The sequence below is a fragment of the Apus apus genome, chromosome 1 (genome assembly GCF_020740795.1).
Source record: "Apus apus isolate bApuApu2 chromosome 1, bApuApu2.pri.cur, whole genome shotgun sequence".
Lineage (NCBI taxonomy): Eukaryota > Metazoa > Chordata > Aves > Apodiformes > Apodidae > Apus > Apus apus.
In genome coordinates this window covers 99,714,246-99,736,309 of record NC_067282.1, presented here as the reverse complement: position 1 = coordinate 99,736,309, position 22,064 = coordinate 99,714,246, and the positions used below count along the sequence as shown (strand labels likewise).

Sequence of the window (22,064 nt, the reverse complement as noted above, 5' to 3'; positions counted from 1 at the left end):
GGTTTTTTTATTTTGATTTCTCACACACTAGAGACAAGTAAAGCATTCTGTGACTAAAGTATGTATATTTAAATAAAGAGAACAATCACAAGCTAAAAAGCTATGACATAGTATTTAATTCACTGTAATTGAGTGGCAAGAGAGATGTTAATACAGTGCATTAGAAATGAGGACTAGGGTTTGCAAATACAATTAATGTAGATTTAAAATATTGAAATGTGATAAAATTAATTTATTCTTCAATGTGGAACTTATTTATACACCACAGATAACTTTACAGAACTGAGAATAGTATGCAGACTGTACTCAGAGGCCTCCTATGATATCATACTCAGAGCAGATAATTTTGGTAGTACAAGTCTGTAAATGAGTGGATAAGTCTTTCTGCTTTGGGTTTTTGGTCCGTATGCTTTTCAGCTGCAAACCGGCAATAACTGTCTTTATAAAGCACTTGAAGTGAAACAACACTTAATCACATCAAAACTGAGCACTTAGTGCTTAGCATGGCACTTAACACTGGAAAATCTCAAATTAGCGTGTTTATCCATCAACATTAAATCCAGTTTGAGCTGTTTACTGGGCAATAGATTGTAAAAAATAAAATCTCACATTAAAGATAAAAACGAGTATAACAAGTAGTGACCATAGCTGAACAGTCTGAGTAGCTTGCTGAATTTCACTTGGCTAAAGACAGTGAAGCTTTCTCTGCAAGCTACTGAGACAGCTAGCCAAGAGATTATCTGATTTTAAGGAACTTAGTGTTAATACAAAAAAATATTCCTCTATTTTTTACCCTTCAAAAGACAGAACATGTGTCCATTACTACCTGTAAATGGCCTGCTTGTCTGCATCCATTGGAGTTTGAGATTCTACAGGGGCAGGACTCACCCCTTCTGCATCAGTTTCAGAGCAGTTGGGATCTTGTTCAGTTTTTAACTCTGTTACCACTTGCATCTGTAGAAAAAGAGTAAGTTGTAAGTAAATCTGTATGCTTGACACAAAATAAGTGTACTGTTTTCTAAGGAAATAGCAATGCAAAGGGCTACTAAATTGCTGGAAGGTTGGTATGCCTTGGCACTTATTCAAAAAGCCACAGCAGTAACAAAACTGCTTTTTTAATCCTTGACACTTTTTGATGGGTAGTGTAAAGGTCACTTCAAGTTTCAGCACTCAGCTTTAGAATAGGAATGACAGATATTAGCAAATTCTTACAGCATTTTGTCTACGAAGAAGTTATTTTTGGAATAGGCTAGCAAAAAAAAATTTTTTTTTGGTCAAAAATTTTATGGGGATGTCTACATAAAAAGCCTTTAGGATTAAAACAAAAGAAAGGGAAGTTTCTACTTTTAAGTTTTCTTTCTTATTTCTTACTGTGTATTGTATCAAGATAGTGAAGCAAAGAGGTCCTGAAGTTTTTCTTGTCCACTGAAATGTCCTGTGTCCCTCCAATCTTTCCATTATCAGGAGCATAGCCTCCCCTGACCTTTACCACTCAAATGTAGGTATTGTAATAACAAATTATTTTAGGAATATCAAGCTACTGAAGAAAACAGGAGTAACTGCTTCTACAGAGCCATTTAACATACAGTCACACAATTTGCCAGAACTGGAAAAATCAACACAGAGCCACAGCTTCTGCTGAGCACCTCCTAAACTGCACTACAGCCTAGTCATGCCTTTGTGGTGCTTTGAAGGTGTTGAAAAGTGGTTTGCCAATCACTGCCAGCTAAATATCTTTCAGAGTAAAAGGTCATAAAGGAATTTGATCTCTGAAATCCAAACTCCTTGGTTTTCTCCCCTCTGAGCACTGGGAACATCTGTACAAAGACAAGTAATCACTACAATATTTTATTCCACTTGAACCCTAACAAGTTTTGTCTCGAGTAGAGGACAAACATTGTTCTAGATATCACCAGGCAGCAAGAACTGACACATGCAGAAGTGTACAGAAGACAATCCTCTACCCTCTTTTCCCATGAGATGCACATATCCATCACACATTGGAACCCTCTGAGAGGAGGGCTGGCCTCCAGAAACTACTATAGACCCCAACTGTGACAGAATTTCATCTATTTCCACACAGCATAAGCAAAAGGAATTGATAATATTCCCAACAAGAAGTCTCAGAGAACCAAGAGGTTTATGTTTTATTTACTGTCCCAGCCAAGCCATCTCCTAGCAAAATCACAAACTGAGAAAATGCCAGTGTATCCTACCCAACAGAGCAGTCTGCTTGCAAAAAGCTTCCTCAGCCAAAACCAGATTATTTTAAAGACAGAACGCTTGCAAAAGAATATACAAGTAATGAACTAATTTATTAATTAATTAATAACAAGAAGGAGGGGCAAAGTAAAAGGGGATGACTAATACAAATTATTATAAATGTGAAGCCACACATCTCTGGAGTTCAAAGGGAGAGAGCATGTTCAGTTAGGGCTCTCTCTCACTACAAGAAGGAAATAGCTCCGTATAAACTGCTGGCTATCTTCCGTGGGCCATTTCCAAAGTACAAAAGCACCAAGCACCCAAGTTACTTATCTTGGTCACAGCAAGCTTAAAATACAAAACAAATAAAAGAAAAGGCTCTCTCCCAACAAGTTATTTACAAAAACATATATAACTTTCACTGATGTGTCACAGGATGGCGTGTATTTAATGTGGGGGGGGAAAAGTAAAAGAAGGTAGGTGAGAGGAGAAATTAGAATCACAATAAGAGAAGCAAACAGCAACAAAAGTCAATAATCCCAGAATGTATTCTGATAAACATCTTTTTATAAGTGATGGAAAGTTGCTGGTTTTCTTCTGACTGTTCATCACTGTTGCCATCTGCTGACAAAAGTACGTGCATTTACTGCTTAAGGATGACACAAAGTAACGTAAAAGAGGGTCTCCAGAGTACAGGCCACCGACATGACTTGTCTCCAGCTAACAGTATTATAATGTACCAATTCAAACTGTTGCAATATACAGCTTGTTGTACAAAAAAGAAACATCATGACCAGACATATAAGTATGTTTCATTATTCTAGCTGTTTGTTAACCAAAGTAAGAAACTGGAAGTCCACTGACAAGCTTTCTAATTAGCAATTTTAATCAATAATCTCCATACAATTAATTTGAGTATTTAATCAGTTTTCAGCCTACAGCATAATTGCATCAACTTAAATGTAGTCAAAGCAGCATGTAATTCTAAATAACTAAATTCATCCTTCACTTGTTAAAGACCAGCAAGTCTATGACTTGCATAAATGTCATCTATCTATTGTAACTGCAGACACATAAGAGCACTGAAGTACCATATACACAAAATACTAGGGATGTCCATTTGACTTTCCTAAAAGAGAGCACTCCAGCACAAAAATAATCTAGAGCAGGTTTAGAAGGAAACCACTTATCTAACCATTCTTCCAGAAGTTAAGCAAAGTCATGCAAAGATTACCTACACCTTTAATAAGTATCAAAGTATTAAACAGCAGATTATCACTTTAAAGACTTGACAAACAAGAAAAGATACATAATGTCAAAGCTGACATTAAGGAAAAAGTAATTATATTTTTTTTCTTTCTAAATGTATTTAGTTCAAGAAGAAAGAAAAACACACCTACCTGTTGTCCATCTTGATAGTTGTCTATACTTAATGTCTGTGTTGCCATCATGGTTAATAAAACGTTAATTATGTCAAATCATCGTAAGTATGAGCAAATTTTCCTTAAAAAGAAAAGTCAGTTACAAAAAGTGACCACTTCTAATCCAATTCTAAAAGACAAAAAAAGATGAAAATTTATGCACGTCTTCCTAAAAAATGTGAGTGTACTGAAAACGTAACTAGAATTTTCTGAAAATAAGTAAGTAAATAAATAAAAACAGGTTGGAAAATGCAACAGGTTTCACCAGCAAAAACTTAATTGCATCAATTCATATTTTAACATAGGATTTTTCATACAAGGCTGAGGTTCTTTTACATTAACAGACTTTAAGCAAACTTTTTATTTTTGCACTACTTATTCTAAGGTAATACATAAAATCTAGAAACAAGCAAAGATTTATGTTTCTGTGTTTTTAAAAGGCTAACAAGATGTTGAGAATTACTGCAACTGAAATAATAAGAGTCTACAATTGATTAACCAAATGTTAGAATTGCTAAGGAACACTCTATTTATGAGTACGAATCCCATATTTTAAAGTTAGGACCTGAAATTACTCTTAGAAACCAAAGTCTCAAATAAGTTCTGACATCAGGAATCTGCCATCTAAGTCATTTAGGGTTCAACAAAGAATATAACAATATCTAATAACTTTTAAACAATTGGACGTATGTGATTATATAGTTACAAAAAATGACCTAGGAATTCAGAAGTTTAATAAGATTTATAATTCAATTAGATTTATGTATATCATTCCCTCTAAGCATTAGCAGAAGAGTTAAACATCTTTTTAAAGTAAAAAATTCACTAAATGAAAAAAACCAAACCAAACACCCCCCAAAAAAACATTGAAAGAATTAGCATAGCACCACCACCAGACAGATTTTATCCATTAAATGATTAATTTACATTTAATTTCTATGTCAGATTAGCAGCCATTATAACTGAATTCACATAATCCTTTAAACTGTTACCATTAAATATCACCATAGGATTCAATTTTCCTTGACATGTAGGAGTCCTAATGTTTAGCTACTATAAAAATATTCATACAGAGCTCATGTCCTAAAAACTATAACATCCAGGTATTAATTCCAGGTTTTCTGCTCTCTTTCACTTAACATCAGTATCAAAGAACTAAGTTTTACAATTTCCCCAAGTTTATAAATTTTGAAAAAAAACTTTTTTCTTTTTAATACATCCAGTCACTACAATTTTTGCAACTACATTAAAAATCTTTCCTTCACCATTGCATACTGCTACAGCATACAACCATTTTGAAGAGCAATTTTTACATTTCTGGATATTTTCTCCTATGGATTATAATAGTCTTGAGCAACTGTTCCATTTAGGAAACAGAGGACAAACTTCAAGATTCCCGTCTCTATTTCCTAAACAGTTTCCAGCACAGAGACAAACGTAAGTCCACAGAACAAACCTCAAGCCTTACTTTGCATCAAGTTCTATCCAAAGTGCAATTCCTAAGTATTACTGTGCTTTTTTCCTTTTTCTTTTTTTTTTTTTTAAACAGCTTTGAAGTCCAGAGAAGTTCATCAGGAGGACATAAGCATGACTTCCTTTACAAACGAGGTTACTGGCTTTCACTCACTCATGCTTAAATGGAGCTGTTGCTCTTTGGAAGTGTCTGCCATTTTACGCACTCAAAAGCAACTTAGGAACCGCAAATATGAGCAGAGGCAGCTGATGGTGGTTCTGACATCTGGTCATATGCTTGCAGAGCTGAACATGTTTCTATTTGCAGAAACATGCCCATATCACCCCTACTTAAGTAGGTTGGGGAATACTAGCTAAAAGGTATACTACAGTTTGGAAACTCCCATGCTGACATATGTTTTTCTTAAGAATACAATTTATAGAGGAAAAGAGTAAAGACTGCATTTAGAGTTTTTCAAATAGCTTTAATGGAAGTATTCCCTGGTTTGTCTACCTGTCTTTGTAGAACAACAGTACCTCTTTCTCGGAAACTCCAAAAACATTACCAATATCTACACCAAAACGAAAAAAGGGAATGACATAATGCACTCACTGACAGAAGTACTTCAGATTGTTAAACTACTTGATAGTTATGAATCATTAATGTTGAAGTTAAATCAGCATTTGCCACAATAGCAAAGTGAGTATCTTTCAAAATACTGGGACATATTATAAAACATCGGCCTGTAAGCATCCATCTTAACTGTAAACATTTATTTTCTTTCAAAAATGGTAGCTTACAGCTGGGTCACTAGTGTCTTTCTGTATTTATAGAGTGAATGGGCTCATACAAAATGCTGGTTTTATTCCTTCTTAAAAGGTATACATTTAATTTCCTATTACATCCAAAGCTCAGACCACACGACCCTCAAAAGCAGAACAGTTGAACAGATCAACAAGGAAGGAGTAAATGCCACTCGGTGATTGTGTTAAAAGCTGAAAAATAAAAAGCTCCCCACAAAATGCTGTTAAAGAAATTTTGTTTGGCTGTGGGAGAAAGATGAAGTTCTTAGAAAGGAGGAAGTAAGAAGAGGGAAAACAATCACAGAAGAGGAAGAATGTCTTAGAGCAAGGATGTGAGATCATATTAGTTACACAAAGAACAACACAGAGAGGGAAGCAACAAAGGTAACACATATAAACTGGTGAACACAATGGGACATGGCAAGAATTTATGGAAAACAAGAAAAACTGGGCCATAAGATGTCCATAAGAGACATTCCACATCTGGAAGCCTCTCAGGCTGCACGAAGGAAGAAAGATGTGCACACCTTTGAGCTAGATCCATAAACTATTTCCTCAAAAAGGACTTTTGCCCTATTCTCTCCCAGGCAAATGGTTGGAAAGAATTCTACATGGGTATATCCATATATTTCCTGTAAGAGCTTCCCCTCTGACTTATAATTACAGTAGAAGAAGATTAAGCCATTAGGCAAGATAGCAACTGATGAGATTTAGTGAAGACAACTACTGCAAACAAAAAAGAACAAATTGAGCTAATCACACACTTAAATTGAGGCAATTAACTGAGGAATTACTTTGGTTCACTAAGAAGAAACATCTTCTCATTACCCAGTAGCGTTAAGAGACAAACTATGTTAAACTTTAAGAAAAACAATTGATCAGGTATTTACACATTTGGCTTTTATAACCTAATTTAGGATACAGCATCCATTTCTAGTTAGCAGATACACAGCCCAAGCAGATGTTCAATCTGGAAACAACAATGCTAGATGAAGCTGGTATCGCTCCCAGATGTTTATCACTGCCACCCTGCCAGAGTTAATTACTTCCACAGCTTTACCACTGAGCTCACAGAACATGTGAACGATTTCTGATCCTTTCTACATGAAGTCATCTAGGCTGGTTCAACCCACTGTTAAAGGTGGCTATGATGTAAACCAGCTGACTTTGTCTGAAGCACATTGCTGTGTACTCATACAACCCTTGCTCTTGGCTGACCTATTAGTGTGGTAATTTCTGGCTTATGTGTGGTGATTATCAACTCACAGCAGGACTATCTTTAACCAGCACAGCCACAGCCAGTACTATATGGCCTAAGGTATCTGAAGTGGGCCTAAGAACACATGACTTCTGGGGATAGCTTAGCTTTAAAAATGCCAATTATTCTTTGTTAAACAAATTGTGAGTAGAAGGAAAGCTGTACATGTGTTATATTCAAAGAGTTACAAAAAAGAAAAATAACCCGAGGCTGAGAGAGTCAGTCAGTCTGCTTCATGCAGAACAGAATTAACTCTCATTCTATTTATTTTGAAAACAAAGTATAAGGAAAGTCCAAGGAAATGTTTAAGGTCCTGTAAACTGGAAGCTGATGCATGAACTGCAATCAACAACTACACTGATACCTGTGGCGAAAGGGAACTCATAAAAGCACTGTGTTTTGCAAAATAAAGCAAAAGAAAAAAAACCCAAGCCTTTAATTAAAGTAAGCATGAAGCTAAAACAGAATGGAAAGGAAGCTAAATTAAGAGGGGTAATCATAATTAGAAATGTGGAGACTTTGTGCAAGTTAAGGAGTCCCTAAGAAAAGAGATTAAAGGTGAGCTGACTCATGTACACGAATTCATCATTTACCATACATCACTCCCCATTTGCTCTACTTACTCCTTCATAATTAAGGGCAAAGGGACCACCCAGTAACATTAAGGTGCAAGTAAGCTGTTGGAGTTCAGTAATATCATTTTTAACATACACAAGCTACAACAGATGTTTGTAAGAGATATAAATAGTTATGCTTTGGGGTATAAACCAACCACTAACTGTCTTAGGGTTGTGAAGAAACTACCCAGCAGACTTGTTAACAAGTAATTGTTCCTTCTAATTTCCCCCCATACACGTTCCTTTGAAGTCCTTCAGGCAGAAATGGATGATTGGCAGATTCAGCATAGCTATTTGTTCATTCTTATTTAACTTCAATCTTGGTATCTGCTCTGTAAGATAGATGCTCATATTCACATACAAAGTTAAAAAGAAAGAAAAATCAGAACAGCAAACCTGTTTGACACATGAAAAGCATATAGAACTGGCTTTTCATCAAAATACATAACGATATTTGCTTCCAGGGCACACTGCTTTTCTAAAGGAGTTAAAATAATGTACATGAGAAAGCTGCTCACCCCTTTTTTTCAACTCATGAAGAAGACATTATCTTGTTCCAGCAGTTAATCCCAGTGATGTACAATGTAGAGGACAAAAACCTAAAAGCCAACAAAAGAATATTCAGGAGACAACAACACAGAACACACTTTCTAAGACAATATGATTAAAGAAAGTTTTTCTGTTTATTATGTGGCTCCCTCCCCAAATTTAACTAAACTGACAGGATTTTTTCCACATTTTCTACAATTCTTTTTGCATTTTTATTACTTTCTAATTACACTCACTATACTATGCTATTACCTTTCCCTCATCTTATTCCATTAATTCTCCGTATTTATGTTTTTTTGCTGCCATCTCTAAAAGACGGCTACATTTGGACTGCTAACTTGCTTGCTGTTCAACCTTTGTATTTACTCTCTGGCTCAGTGCTTGTCTGCTTAACTAGACAAGACATCTCAAAAATAAATGCAAATAGGAACAACTCATCAGTGTTTTAAACAAAGTCCTTCTATGTAAAAATTAAGCATGAAACCAAGAAAGGTCAAAGACTTTTAAAAATTTAAACCTCCATAGTCATGCTTTGATTTGGCCATGGAATGTACTCTAATGATGGCTGTGATCAAGCAATCAACTACATGATACAAATTAACAGACTATAGGAAGGGGCATAAGCCATTATTAGGACCACATGCTATGGGAAGACAGGTTCTGCTACATGATTATTCAGCATTTTTAAAAGTTTTCAAAAAATTACTTTAATTATATTTAATTGAATAGCACCTGTTTGATATATTAAAGCTACTTCTTAAGTGTAGTAATGACTGTGGAAGCAAAGCAGCAAAGACTGTGAAAATGTATTTATAAAACACAACTGCTGAAAAACATTTTTAAAAGCCTGCAAAACTATCTCAGGGGAAGTTCCAGACACTAGCATTGCACAAATGCCATCTGAAATTATATAATGGCTAAAACACTCATCTGAGATCTTGAATCAGATTATCTTTGTTTCTCAGATAGACAAAGTTCCTGTGTCCCCAGTTTTGCCAACTGTGTAAGAACTGGAATGAAAATAACTTTCAACAGCTTTGAAAGTGAAATGAAACTGGAATTTGGATTTGAGAACCAAAATTCATACACACATAGTGTAGAATTAATGTTTTTCAGGTATGTTGACAGGAAAAAAAATAAATTAAAAAAAGGCTAAGAGCCCCTCAATATAGATGCAAGTCTGGTTCATGAAACCTAACTCTAACAAAGCAGGGAAGATACTCTGAGAAGTTATAAAGTGGTATAAGCTTCAGTCACTGGTTGGAGATGAAATTCTGAGCTTGAAGGAGTTTCATACCAAAATTATATACCTGGTCTTGGAGCCTCAAGGGGCAAATGACACATTAGAAGTTCTTACCACTTTCTCTTAAACTGTCAAAGACCTATATCCCCAAGTAAGAGACTTCTCTCATGTTCATAACTTTTTATTTCTGTCCCAAGGAGACAGTGTACCCTCTTACTCCCTTCTTTGCACGCTATTTATCTTCTCTTATTTTGGTACCCATTTTCACCCACCTCAACTTACTGTTATTTTCCAATAGGGGACTTCTCTCTATTCATAGCATCTACTGAATGTAGGCCACTGCCAGATAAATTTGGATTATCTATTTCTTCTCTCTGTTCAGACATAAAGAAAGACTACTTCACCACTGCAAATCTGAAAAACCTTATCCCTTCATTCAGAAACAACTGCAGCAAAGAACTGATTGCACCACTGTTGCCAGATCTGGTCTCTCAAAAATATTTAATGTATAAAGAAGAAAGTAGCCCTTGCCTGCGGTGCCTTCCACTGAAACTCTGGAAACAGGCAAGTTTCTAGATAGTGTATGAGACACTGAGGGCAGAAAGTAAAAGGTACTGAAGAAATGCAGGCCCAATTGAAAGTTGCTGCAGAGGAAAAAGTCTCACTGGGAAGAAGCCAGAGAACATTGCAGTCATATTTCCTTCTTTGACAGTAATTAAGACTAGAGTCTACCCTAAAACATATCAAACAAGAAAACGAGAGATCTGAGCTTTCATGTTATGTCCTCTCATATATCCCAGTGGGGGCAAGAACAGGGAGCAGATACACCTGTTAAAAGCTGGAGACAATACCAAGACAATGTGGAGCTTAAACTTGGAATTGTTATTGCCATTTTGTTTTTTTTTCCTTTATTCCTCTTGCAGACAAGCTTTAAAGTCAGGTTATCACAACAAAGAAAATACTTAACAATGAAACCAGAACTATGGGCAACTTGTTTTGTCACTCAGAGTATCATGATCGAAGTTTTTACTACAGAGTAAAATATAACCTTATTCATTCAAGCATAAAAGAACCCACTGTTCAGTAATTCTCTCATTTTGCGTGTAAGCTAGAAAGAAATAAAGACCTGTGTATATATTCACATGTAAAAATACTAGTAGACACCAAAATCAAGACAGAGCTATATTTTATCGACTCAAATAATAATAATAATGAAGCAATAGGTAAGAGTATATATGACAATATGCCATCACAGCATTCATTCTATCTTAGCTGCAGTGGTTACCTATCTCCATCAACCTGACTACAAAGTGACAAAAAATAAGACAAACAAATCAATATGAAGTTGATGCATACAAGTTTATTAAAACTGTGCACAGTAAGAATGTACCCCTCATTCAGCAGCAAGGTGGCTTTCATTTCCTCTATCTTATATACGTACTAAGTACAGCTATTATTTAGAGTATCGTACTTTTAAAAATATAATGTTGCTGTTCAAGAATGTAACGCCAACCTCCGCGAGCTGCACTACACAGATACAGCTAAACAGTTATTACACAACACCTATGCCATAAATTTCCCTTGGAGACAAGCCCTAAAAAGCCACAAAACCAATTTTCAGCTGCAGTAAAATAAGACTTGTGCTACTTTTTTCCTTCTATTGTGTGGTGGAGCAAGACAGTTATTTATTTATTAATATAGGTGACTATGAGATTACATTAAGAAACTGAATGCATATTATACTTCAAGAAACTGAAAATTAGAAATAAATTTAAATCTACCACTAAAGTTACATTTCTTCAGAAATACAGGCTACACTACAAGCTATCATAAACTTCTCTTTGCCTGTAGGATTTTGAACACACATACTATGTAGCACTGACTTTATACAGCAAGAGCTCTCCAACATTATACATACTGCTTTGTTGTCCCATTAATATTTCATGGCATCCTCTTTTTATATGATCCCATTTCAAAACTTAACAAGCCATACTAAGTATTTATTTCAGACTCTTCCAAGCACCACCACAATGTCACATAGCATGACAAACAACAAACCACACCATTAAAAGATTTGTGTTCCTTTAGCAATTCAATCTTTGTGTTAACTCTGCTTTTAATATTTTAAAGGAGTTCTGGAAATTCTCTTATTTGCAGGTGCCAAATATTTAAAAAGTAGTATAAAAAAAGTGTGACACTTTAAAACTGCACATGCAGAACTTATAAAATGGGTATTAAGCATGCGTAAGATAATATAAATTTTTCGAGGCACAAAAGCAGAATTAAGGGCATCTGGGTCTTTTGAAGAACTTCAGCTCCTTAATTCTGCATACATGCTCTGTATTTACACCTGCATATTTCGTGGGAAGCATGCACGACCATAGTTTACATTCATGATTCATGTACATGGTTCATGTAATCACCAATTTACCACAGTGCTTCCTAACAACAAGGAAGAGAAAAATGGTAAATCCTACCCAATCTAGTAATAAAATAATGTCACTGCAGTACACTTGGGTATCCTGCCTCCATTGCAGAAGAAAATCCCCTGGCAGTTCTCCTGCCTTCCTACCTACCGTTAAAAAGATTCTCAAATCCAAGAGACTTCCTACAGCAACTCAGTTCCTCCTACCCATTTCACATTGTAATTTGACCGAGCTTTATCAGCTCCATAAAGTAATAGTAAGGAATGAAGAGGACTAAACAGAAATTTTGGTAAAAAGAAACCAAAGCTTTAATTGCTACAAGACTCCTAGGGGATTAGGGTATGAGAAAGCAAATATATTACCCATCACTCCCTCATTCATCCCTAATATTTACACAGCAAATGAAGATTCCTTCAGGGTTTTTCCCCCCTGTATTCTTCAAACTGCAAACTAAAGGATTTGTACAGCTCTTGCTTGTGAATCCTAGCACATGTATCAAGACTCCTCACACATTCCGACTTGTCACTGGACAGAGAAATACTTTTTCGCCTCAATATTTACCAGATGTGTCGTCATCATAAAGTTTTAGACACCAAAATCAAGAGCATAATGTAGTTACCTGCCCTGCTGCAGTAGAAAGACTACCAAAAACCCCTTACATACCAGAGGAAGTGTATCAGCAATTCCCCAGTTGGAACAGATTCTAGTACAACTTTCCTACTAAATGATACTTAGTTATTTTTTCAAACACAATTTCGTTAGGGAAAAAAACAACAAAACAAAACCCCAAACAGAACTCCACTCTCCAAGTTTCCCCAGCATTCTCCACATGGATAAGCAGGTTTGTCTATGTGACAGCGACAATTCTGTTCCTTTGCCATTGAAGCCTCTGGAATATCCACACAAGCATGTATGGAATATTACTGTGGAGACACTCATTTTATCATATCCTTCCAGACAAATTAAACCAAATCAACAGGAAATCCTGTTTTTATCATTATTTGTATCAGCACCCAATAAACTATGATTGAAATTAATCTTGTGTTTATACTTTGCAGTTTCATAAAGAAGACACAGAATAACCACCAATCTCACTATGCCTTTATTGCTGTTGAATACTTCAGTGTTAGCAAGCAGTTTATGTAAGCATATGTAAGTTTTCCAACATTTTTATTAAAAAACCATGAAAGTTTCTAATGTTTCTTTCTATGAAAGCCTGAATTCCTAATGCTACTGAAGTACACTCAAAGGATGAAGAAGAGTTTTATTTATCTAATAACTGCATTTAAAATAGATTTAAGATCTTGATTGCATATGAAAATCCCCTCTACACACTTTTGGCACAGAAACATTTAAAATTAACATTTTCCATTGTCAGTTATTTTATGTCCTTTATTATTTCAGAAATAATGAGCCTGTCAATGAACCAAGCATCAGTTTGGACCAACTGAGTAACAAAATCCTGGTCTTGCAACTCTGACAAATCCAGTTTCAGTCCTTGGTAACTTTTCCAGAATCTTCCCTCTTTTGACTCTGATGTTTGGATGAACATGAACAACTTTGTTCTGCTGCTAAGTGTAGGCCATAAAACGAACTGTTATTTTCCTTTCAAAATGGTGATTATATAAAAATTCTTCCTTTCCTGCTCCACTTTGTCCACTACTCTTTAGTAACAGCAAACCAGAAGCAATGAGTTCAACTGTTTTTTTGCAAGGAAGATGTGTTGTGTTCTATCCTCTTCCGTTCCTGCTGTCAGTGCTCTTCCTGCTCCAATACCATCCTATCCACGTCCTTTCTGCTCTTCAGCCTCATACTACCATTACACAATGTTTCCTCCGCACCATCATACACCTTGTCCTCTTTCTCACCTCTCACTCTCTCGTTACCCCCACTTCCAACCATTTGTAGTTTTGCTAGTATCATCCCTTTCAAGTTCCTGGGCCTACTGCATTTACAACAAGCATCAACCTTTGTTCCCCACCTCTCCCCGCATGGCAGTTTCGATCCATCCCTCCATGAGCATGACTGCTGTCTAAGCATTCTGGGGTTTGGGGAGAAGCACAGATAAAGAAAGACTAGGACTAAACTTCCCCATCGCCTACCGCTGTGTGACACATCATGCTAAACTACTTGGTCCAGACGGTAACCGCACAGTCAGTTCACATGCAAGGATCAACAGAGAGGAAGATACTCATGTTACATGGAATATTCAGATAGTTCATATTTGCCAAGTAGCATACATGAACAAGTGTTTAAAGAGCATATGATTTGTAGAAGTTTTCCAAGGAACAGCCATATGCTCCATGTGGATGTTCCCCTCTCTCCTCTGCAACAATAAATTCCAGAACTGAAGTGCTGATATGTTCTTAAATAAGTCAAACAAGCATTTTCCCCTCCTTTAAATTAACATATTTACTTTCTCTCAAAGTAATTTTCAAAATGCTGAATCATTTTAGCTGAAAGTTTCTGGAATACCCATCACAGCAAATTCCAGTATGACTAATAAGCCATTGAAAACAACATCTCAAAATAAATTTAAAAAAAACAACAAAAACAAAACAAACCAGATAACCTTACTCCTGGCATCAATCACTCCTAGAACACAAAAAAATGGTCTAGAACACATACATTAGGTGATCATGGACTGACCTGGAATTTCTTTAGTTATAAAACATACAACACAGAGCACACATTTTTACTACCATACTCTCTAGCCATGTTAAACACATATAGTGCTCCAATTCCTGTTTCATAATTGCCTCTACTTCCTTTGAATATAAAAGACTTGGACTTGATTTTTCAATAGTAACTATTATAATACCCTTTTCCCTTTGTTTTTTTTGCTATGTAATTTGGAAAAAAAAACAAAAAAAAAAAAAAAAGAAAAAAAGCTAAGCAGGATGTGAAGCATAGCCATGTTTCCTAGCTTCCCCTGTCCTCAAGAAAAAACACAGGCAATTTCAAAAGCTCATAAACTGGAATTTGATGTTGAGAAAAAAAAAAATTTAAATTACCCCTCTTTTGAGACACCAGCAGTAAGCTACTATATTTTACTTTTTTTGCTTGAATTTACTGTAAGCCACAGAAGATGACAGTTACAGACCACAGGTACAGCAGGCTAAGGGACAGTATGTGATTATCACAGTCAGCTCCCATTTTCAAAAATCGCCTTTTGACTGTTTAAGTAGTTAAATGGCCTTCTTATTTAACAGCAAATAGCTCTTTTCTACACATACACAGAAAAAATTGAGAACATGGCCTGGAGTAGTTACTGTATTATAGTAGTTACTATATTAAAAACAGACAAGCGTGTTCACATGAAAGATGATTCCCAAGCACGTGATAACAAGCAGACCTAACTTTTATTTTCACTTCTAACACCAACTTCCTTCTGTGCTTCAGTAACCCACACAACTTGGTGTTGCCCAAGGTTGCTGCTCTTTGCCAACTCCCTAAAAGTATGCCAGCGCTTCACGAACAAGTAAGATTGGTATTGCCAGATTCTTGGTGTTATTTTCTACCTCACTGCTAGTTCCACTTGGTGATAGCCATGTTCTACAGTTCCAGCATGAAACAATCTTGCTGAATAAAGTCAAGAACCTGCTAGCAGAACTTCAGCATTCAGTTTTCTTGGGGAGAACTATAACGGTCTGGGTATAAATATTTTGGCAACATCTGGCAGCAAGCAAGCAAAGAACTCTATTAGCAGCTTTTTTCCTTGCTCTTGGAATCCTCTTGCTTAGAAGAGCAGTAAGTCGTTTTACATTTTGTACAGCATTAAGCCATGGTAAAATACCACCCCTCCCCCTGAGACTTATCATTTGTTAAACCTACAGACTCTTCTAACAAGCAAGACTGAAGCAACCAGCTGCTGCAAGAGAGAAGTAACACTTGTGGAATTTTAAATTTCACACACCAGAAAATAATTCAGTCTCGTTTATACCAAAATAAAAATATTAATCTGCTTTATTGTAAGCTTTCACATGTGTGCCAGTTTTGCAAAGTTAACATTTGGCTCCCAAACCACTACATAATACTCTGAAATACAACTGGGACTACATCTCTCTTCATTCAGGACATTAACAGAGCCATTAGAACAAGCAGATCCACTATCCCAGTAGTGGTTCTGTGGATCGTTCACCCCTAGCCGTTAGTAGAGATCTTAGTAATAGCAAAAGAGTTATTATTTTCCAGGAAATTGAATTGCTCCAAAACTTTTCTAAATTTGCTGTGGTAGCAATCAGAATTATTATCACTTTGTTACAGCACTGCATTTAAAGTACAGGGAGAGGTGTAAGAAAAATACAGCTGGAAATAAAAATTCTGAAAGTACAGCTTCTAGAAGACATTCATTTTATGACTGAAGTATTTAGAATAAACATATATTTAACCCGTTCTAAGCTCCTTTCTGTTGTACTAATGGAAGACTGCAAGGAGTTAGTTTTAAAATGTTATTTTTATATCCAAAAGATAATCTGAATCTTTGTAATTTTATCTAGATTAAGAAAGAGTACAAATCAAGGCTGTAAATTACTATTAGAATTTTTACATGCTAAAGTGGATTTTCCAAATACAAAATAAAACCCCAACTAACCACAACAAAAACATACACAAAAATTGGAGAACTCCCAGTTTTCCTATTAGCACACAGGAAACAGCACCAAAATAAATTCCGGTCCAGCAAAGCACTTTAACTACATGATAAGACCCAATTCAGATATGAGACAGGTATTAATATTCATTTTATGTACAGGAGGATATATATGCACAGATAAAAAAAAAATGCATGCCCCCAAATCACTCATGAGATCAATGAGAATGAACAGTATCACTCTTCAAAGCTTCAGTGCAGAGCAATAGCCCCTACACTAAGTATCTCTACCCTGCAATAAAGTAAACAGACTGACACCTTTCACCATTTCATTGAAGTTTACACTGAAAAAAACCCACACCAAAACATGGTGAAACCTTCACCGAAGTATTCCTGGAGATAATCATAAAATGACAGGAAAATATGTGAAGTGGTAACAGTTAACAGTAAAAATATGCTATACACTAAATAAAATAAACTGAAGATGGAACATACATAAAAAAAACTATAATTACTTATTTTGGATAGATTAAAACCAGTGACATACCAAGAAGTGTGAAATTGTTTCTTCAGACTGAAAAAATGTGAAATGTTTGGGGGTTTTTCTCCTCACAAGTTTTTTTAAAATTTAATTGTAATAATTATATATGGCTACACACAGGAAAGCGCAATTCTGCAATTTTGTTTTACAGAGCTACTTGGAAAAGGCACTTAAAATGCTGTTGCTGGAGACTATCAACGACAAGATCTTGAAATACACAGATGGATTTCTGATACAATCACAACAATTTGTCTCCTGGTTCAGTACAATCCATAAAATGTGTACGTACAGCTAGCAAGGTCTTGTTCAAGAATAAGACTTCAGCACTTACCCAGCTGCAGAAGCTAGATCACCTTAACTACACATATGTAACTAAAGGGATATAACTCCATAGCACAGGCAGACCATAAACATTTACATCCCATAGAGGAAAAGGAACAACCTGTAAGTGTATTCATAGTATGGAGAATAGCCAGGTGCATAAATTTCTTAAGTTATTGTTATAATTCTAATAAAAAATCTGCCCTGGTAAAACTCTGTGCAGAGCATGCTCTAGAATAACATATTGAACAGTATTATGAACTAAAGACTACAAAATAATTTTTTAGTATTAAAAAAAACCACAACAATTTGACAGGATATTTAGCATAGACTGAAAGTGATCTACACCCTCTTGCTACCTCCATAGGATGCTGGCTCAAGTGTTTTCCAACACGTACAGACCAGAACATACTGTTCATGCTCCCTATGCCTTTGATCTGTTTAATGGAATGCATAAAACGTATTCCAAACAGGGGCAAGGACAAAAATGAGTCTTGCCTGGACAGCTCTTAACTGTAGGTGACAATAAAAAAAAACCCAAAACTAATTCATTGCACGGCCCAAAGATTCACCCATAAGCGTACAGTACTAGACCTAGAGTCTCATTCTGCCTTCCAAAACCGTATTAGTCATTTATGTAGACATAACTGACAAGGGGTAACAAACTGCAGACTGTCTCTCTAAAATTACACTATATGTTACCATTCAGGACAACAGAAAATATTTAAGAAATAATAAAAGCAGATAGTGGTAAGATCTACAGAGAAGTATAACACAAGTGCGTTAACTACTTCTGTTGTTAACTGGTGAACTCTGGGCCATACAGATGGTGTTGTGGGAATTAGGGAAAGCTATTGACTACACCATGGAGACCCGGGAGATGTGGCTAATTGAGGCAATATTTCAGGATACAACTAGCACTTGATTTATTATTGTTTACACATATCTTAAGCAGGGCCTCTGGGCAATGTCAAGCTCCAGCTCCCATTTGCGGCTGTGTAAACACTCAGGAAGCCGCAGTCTAGGTGCGAAGAAGCCTCTACTCGTAACCGAGCCAAGAGACAATGAGGTCACATAAAAAATAATAGTAATAAAAAAAATAAAAAAAAAAAAGGAAACCACCCCAAGCAAGAACTGTGCACACTGCCCCAAGTGTCGGCCGCTCACACAATCTGCTTTCTATGAATAAGATGGGAGGCGGGTGGAGGGGGTGGGAGGTAGGCGGGAGGCACGGCCGAAGACACGACAGCCCCCGCTCTCCCGGGGCCGGCGAACCGCGCCGCCACCGAGGCGGCAGCAGGCCGGGGGGCCGGCTCTGGGGGTCACCGCCCCACCCCCGCGGGCACCCCGCGGCGCCGGCACGGGGGCTACGCGCGGCCGCCTGCCTGCCTGCCTTCCTTCCTGCCTGCCTTCCCCCCCTCCCCCGGGCCGCACCCGGCCGGGCCGGGGCAGGTGCGGAGGGACGGCAGCTGCCGCGGCGGCTCGGTCCCCGCCACAGGCGAGGGCTGCAGGGGCTGGGGCAGGAGGGCCCGGCACGGCAGCGAGGAGCGGCGGGGGCGAAGAGGAACCCCCGGAGAGCCCCTGCCCGCCCGCCCGCCAGGGAGCATCTGCCAACCCGGCGCTGGCCCTTTAAGGATCCCGCCGCCTCCCCCCTCCCGTCTCCCCCTCTTCCTCCTCCTCCTCCTCCTCCTCCTCCCGCCGGCCGCGTCCCCTCCGCGCGCCGCCGCGCGCGGAGCCCGCGCTCCTGCTTCTCCCCCGCTCCCGCTTCTCTCCCGCTCTCGCGCGCCGCGGCCGCGCGCCCCCGCCGCCGCGCGCGCCCCCACAAGAGACAACGGTTTACACGGCGGCCGTTCCAGAAATTTCCTCGCTGCCCCCTCCCTCCCTCCTCCTCCTCCTCCCCCCACCCCCCTCCCCGCGCCCGCCCGCCCGCCACCGCCCCTCACCCCCCTCCGGGCCGGCGCCGGAGCGCGGGTGCCCCCTCCCCGCCGCTCCGCGTGCCGGGCTCGCCAGCCCCCCCCGCCCCCCCCCTCCCCTCCTTCCACCCCCTTCTTCTTCTTTCCCTCCTCCAGCCAGCCCCGCCGCCCCCGCCGCCCCCTCCCCGGCCGGGCGGCACGCCTGGGCCCGGGCGGCGGCGGCGGCGGCGGGCGCGCCGTGATGGATGGCTGGCTTGGCTGGCTGGGAGCGGGTTTGAGTGACAGCGCTTACCTGGGTGCCAATCTTCGTCACACTGACAAGCGGCTGCAGCAATCGGGACCCGCACCGCCGCGACACGCGTCACCGCGCACACCCGCACCGGGCCAATCGCCGCCCGCGCCGCCCGACACGACAGCGCGCCGCGCGGCACGCCTCATCAATATTCACCGAGGGGGCGGGGCGGCGGGGCGGGGCTCCCCGCGCGCCGCCTCCCGGCGCCGGCGCCCCCCGGCTCGCGCTCATGAATATGGAGAGAAGGGGGGCGGGGGCTCGGCCACGCCCCTCCCCCAGGGGAAGAGGCGGGGGGGCGGGGGGGGAGGCGAAGCCGCCTCCTCGGGGGCGGCGGGAGGTACCGGGCGGCCCCGCCGGGCCGGGGGGTGGGCGGGGGGAGGCTCGCCGCCCGGCCCTGCTGGGAGCGGGCCCGCCGCCCGCCCCGGGGGCTGAAGGGGCCGGCCCGGGCCGAGGGCCCCGCGGGTGCCTGTGCCGCCTGCGCGGCGCTCGGCTGGGGTGCCCTGCCCGGTGCCCCCGGGGCGGGTGGCGAGAGCTGGGGAGTCACCCTGCGCTGCCGAGCTGCCCGGGGGGCGGGGGCGGCGGGCGGTCCGGCCGGAGGGCTCCCTGGAGGCTGGACGGGCCCTGACACTCAGCGCTGTGCCTGGTGCCCGGCCTGGCGTCCTCACCCCCTCCCCGAGACCCCCGCCAGCCTTCCCGCAAACCCGTCTCCCGCTGCCGGCGCTGAGCCAGGGGGAACCCGCTCTGCAGCCAGCACGTCCCCAGGACCCCCCCGGGGTTGTGCGGTGAGGTTTTGCATCCTCTGAAGCGAAGGCGCTGGGAGCAAATCTCTTCCTTCAACTGAAACTCCCCTTCTCTGCTTGGAAGACAGCAGCGGGATCACAGCTCTTCCCTCCTGCCGCTAGTTCAACATGCTCGGTTTCCCCAAACTGTTCTGAAGCAAGGAGCTTAAGGGGAATCGGGGGAAACGCGGTGTCTGCTAGATGTGGCGATTTCACAGTTAGGATATCGTAAAAGGTTCTCTCTCGGAGATTCCCTGCTGTGCAAAAGGGCTTGAACGTAAACCTTTCAGTCAGGTCACCGAGGTGACCGCTCAGTTCTACCTTGCTCCCTATTCATAAGATATCTGAAAGATCATCTTAGCAACTTCTCCCTCCCTCTTTCAGGGCAAAAGTTACCAAGGCGGGGAAGAAGCTGGTACACATGGAGCAAATCTCGTCTTGGGAAACTCAGCTCAAAACCAAAGCAGGCTTAATTTCAGGTTTTGCAGTCCCTCTGCAGAGCAGCAGTTGGGAATCTACTTGATTATCCTATACCCCTGTAAACTGGGAATGCCCTCCAGTCTTTCAAGGTCTGTGCCAGTCTTCCGGGTGGTTTTAGCAGCAAGCTGCCTAGTTTGTTTCATATAACACTTTCCTGAGCCAAACCGCTTAAAGATCTGGGTAACGGACTGGTAATAGAAATGGCTACTTAAGTGTTCCTGCAAGCCAGGTCTGCCTTCAGTCCTCCGAGCAAAACTGCTGTGTCAAGACCTTGCTCAGCCAACACAGTTGCTCTGGGGCTTCAGGAATTTAGTCACTCTGTGCACACTGCCACCATTTGTCCACTAACAAAACTGCCGTTTCATCCTCTGCTAGACAGCTTGGAACCTCTACATGAGCTCGTTTTCAAGTCCTTTTCCCCTCTACAGCCAGAACCACATGGCTGTTGGTCTCACGAACAAGAGAAAGAACTTGTACACCTAGCAGAGAGAGCGGGAAAGAAAATGAACTATGTTAATCCAGAGTGCTCAGATGTGTGAATCAGGTCTCAAAGCTCATGTGGACGACTTACTTACATAAAGGAGATTTTGAAAAAAATACAACTCTTAGTTTGTGTGACTCAGGAGAGCCTCTTTCTCTGTTTCTGCTCTTGCACTGTGTAGCAACACCTCTAATAGAGTTCCTGTGGCCAGGCAGGCTTCTACCACAAGTTTCGTCTCTCATTATCCCTGACACATTCATTAGTGACACATTCACTAAACAGTGCTTAAAATTAACTGGTTCCCATGCCCAGACCTGCCTCTTCTTCAAATTTGATTCTTCCTGCAAACCCTTTGTTCTCTTTCTGCCTTGCCTGCACTTCTTTGGGTAGGAGTTCACCAAATTCTTCTGAGAAAGTAGAGATTAAATTCAAACTAATTTATTTTCTGTTTAATCTCTTCTCCCAGCCCAGATCTTCAAAGCCTTTCTTGCTGCCTTTCCTAGCTTGAATTTTCCTTTCTCCTCCTGCTTCTCACTTGCTTTTCCCCAGCTCCCCCCTCACACATGACAGGTGTAGAAATTCCTCATCTGCTGTATTCCCCTCACCCCAGTAATCCCATTTCTTGGTCTCCTCTGTAATTAAGGTTACTCTGTTCTTTACTCTCCTCAGCCTCTTGTGTTTTTCATTATAT

The 22,064-nt window shown here is 40.3% G+C and overlaps 1 protein-coding gene across 5 annotated transcripts in view; it reads right to left on the bottom strand.

Annotated features, from left to right (window-relative positions):
- Positions 1 to 19,721, bottom strand: part of PKNOX1 (PBX/knotted 1 homeobox 1) — a 48,714-nt gene extending 28,993 nt beyond the window's left edge. The window contains exons 1-5 of one of the 5 annotated variants that reach the window (XM_051618967.1): positions 19,634 to 19,708; positions 9,832 to 9,923; positions 8,276 to 8,356; positions 3,606 to 3,708; positions 827 to 954 (exon numbers count right to left, since the gene is read on the bottom strand). In XM_051618967.1, coding sequence (XP_051474927.1) covers positions 827 to 954; positions 3,606 to 3,656 — 179 coding nt within the window. In that variant the 5' untranslated portion in view covers positions 3,657 to 3,708; positions 8,276 to 8,356; positions 9,832 to 9,923; positions 19,634 to 19,708. Of the gene's footprint in view, positions 1 to 826; positions 955 to 3,605; positions 3,709 to 8,275; positions 8,357 to 9,821; positions 18,989 to 19,633 lie in introns of those variants that run through there. The other 4 variants (XM_051618956.1, XM_051618976.1, XM_051618947.1 and 1 more) reach the window with 4 other exon arrangements.
- Positions 19,722 to 22,064: the final 2,343 nt, after the last annotated feature.